The sequence below is a fragment of the Rhincodon typus genome, unplaced genomic scaffold (genome assembly GCF_021869965.1).
Source record: "Rhincodon typus isolate 14 unplaced genomic scaffold, sRhiTyp1.1 hic_rhity00003338, whole genome shotgun sequence".
In the NCBI taxonomy this organism is placed as follows: Eukaryota; Metazoa; Chordata; class Chondrichthyes; order Orectolobiformes; family Rhincodontidae; genus Rhincodon; species Rhincodon typus.
Window position 1 is genome coordinate 10,679 of NW_025968976.1, and position 1,045 is coordinate 11,723.

Consider the following 1,045-nt stretch of genomic DNA (forward strand, 5'->3'; position numbering starts at 1 on the left):
TTGGGGTGGGGGGAATTGGGGTGGGTGGGAAGATTTGGGGTGAGTGGGTTGTGGGGGTAACAGGAGAGTGGGGGATAACAGGGGTAACTGCAGGAGGGGTAGGGTGTGTGGGGTAAATTGGGGTGATTTAGGGGTAAATGCTCCGTTGACTCACCGATCGACACCAGTTTGATGTTCTCCCTGTCCAGGAACTCGAGCCCCACAGACACATTCTCCAGTTGCATCTGTCGGAAATTCGGGCGCTGATTAAATTTGCGGAACATTTTCTTTTGGCTGAGAACCTCCAGGAGAGCGATTAGCCTGAGGCCATCGCTCAGGTCGGTCTGGAGGTTCGCGATCCTTTTGTTCACACATTTCAGATGCTCATTACACCAGCGGGTGAATGTATTCTGTTGGATCCGTTTCCAAGGAGCATTCTCCGCCAGGTCCTTCTCTGTAGCTGGCATCTCCGCTGTGTCACTCGCTGCCAATTCCGAGCCAGCGCCTGCTCCCGCTCCGCCGCTGGTAGCGCTACTCTGGCTCATGGTGTTTCACAGCGCAATGTGTCCGCCTCCTCACTCCCCTCCTCAATCACTCCCTCACTCCTCCCTGTACGGGCGGGGGGAGGGACACAGACAGAATCAGACAGAGAGCTCCTCCCTCACTCCCCTCCTCATTCCTCAATCACTCCCTCAACTCCTCCCTGTACGGGAGGGTTACACAGACAGAATCAGACAGAGAGCTCCTCCCTCACTCCCCTCCTCATTCCCCTCCTCAATCACTCCCTCAACTCCTCCCTGTACGGGGGGGGAGGGACACAGACAGAATAAGACAGAGAGCTCCTCCCTCACTCCCCTCCTCACTCCCCTCCTCAATCACTCCCTCAACAGGGGGGGGAGGGACACAGACAGAATCAGACAGAGAGCTCCTCCCTCACTCCCCTCTCACTCCCTCCTCACTCCCCTCCTCAATCACTCCCTCAACGGGGGGGAGGGACACAGACAGAATCAGACAGAGAGCTCCTCCCTCACTCCCCTCCTCATTCCCCCCTCACTCCCCTCCTCAA

The 1,045-nt window shown here is 57.2% G+C and overlaps 1 protein-coding gene across 1 annotated transcript in view; it reads right to left on the reverse strand.

Annotated features, from left to right (window-relative positions):
• The window catches only part of LOC125481728 (filamin-A-like), a gene marked incomplete at its 3' end in the record, with an annotated part of 17,960 nt that overhangs the window by 10,520 nt on the left and 6,395 nt on the right, over window positions 1-1,045 (reverse strand). Inside the window, exon 2 of the mRNA XM_048593626.1 lies at window positions 155-588. Coding sequence (XP_048449583.1) covers window positions 155-524 — 370 coding nt within the window. The remainder of the gene's footprint in view (window positions 1-154; window positions 589-1,045) is intronic.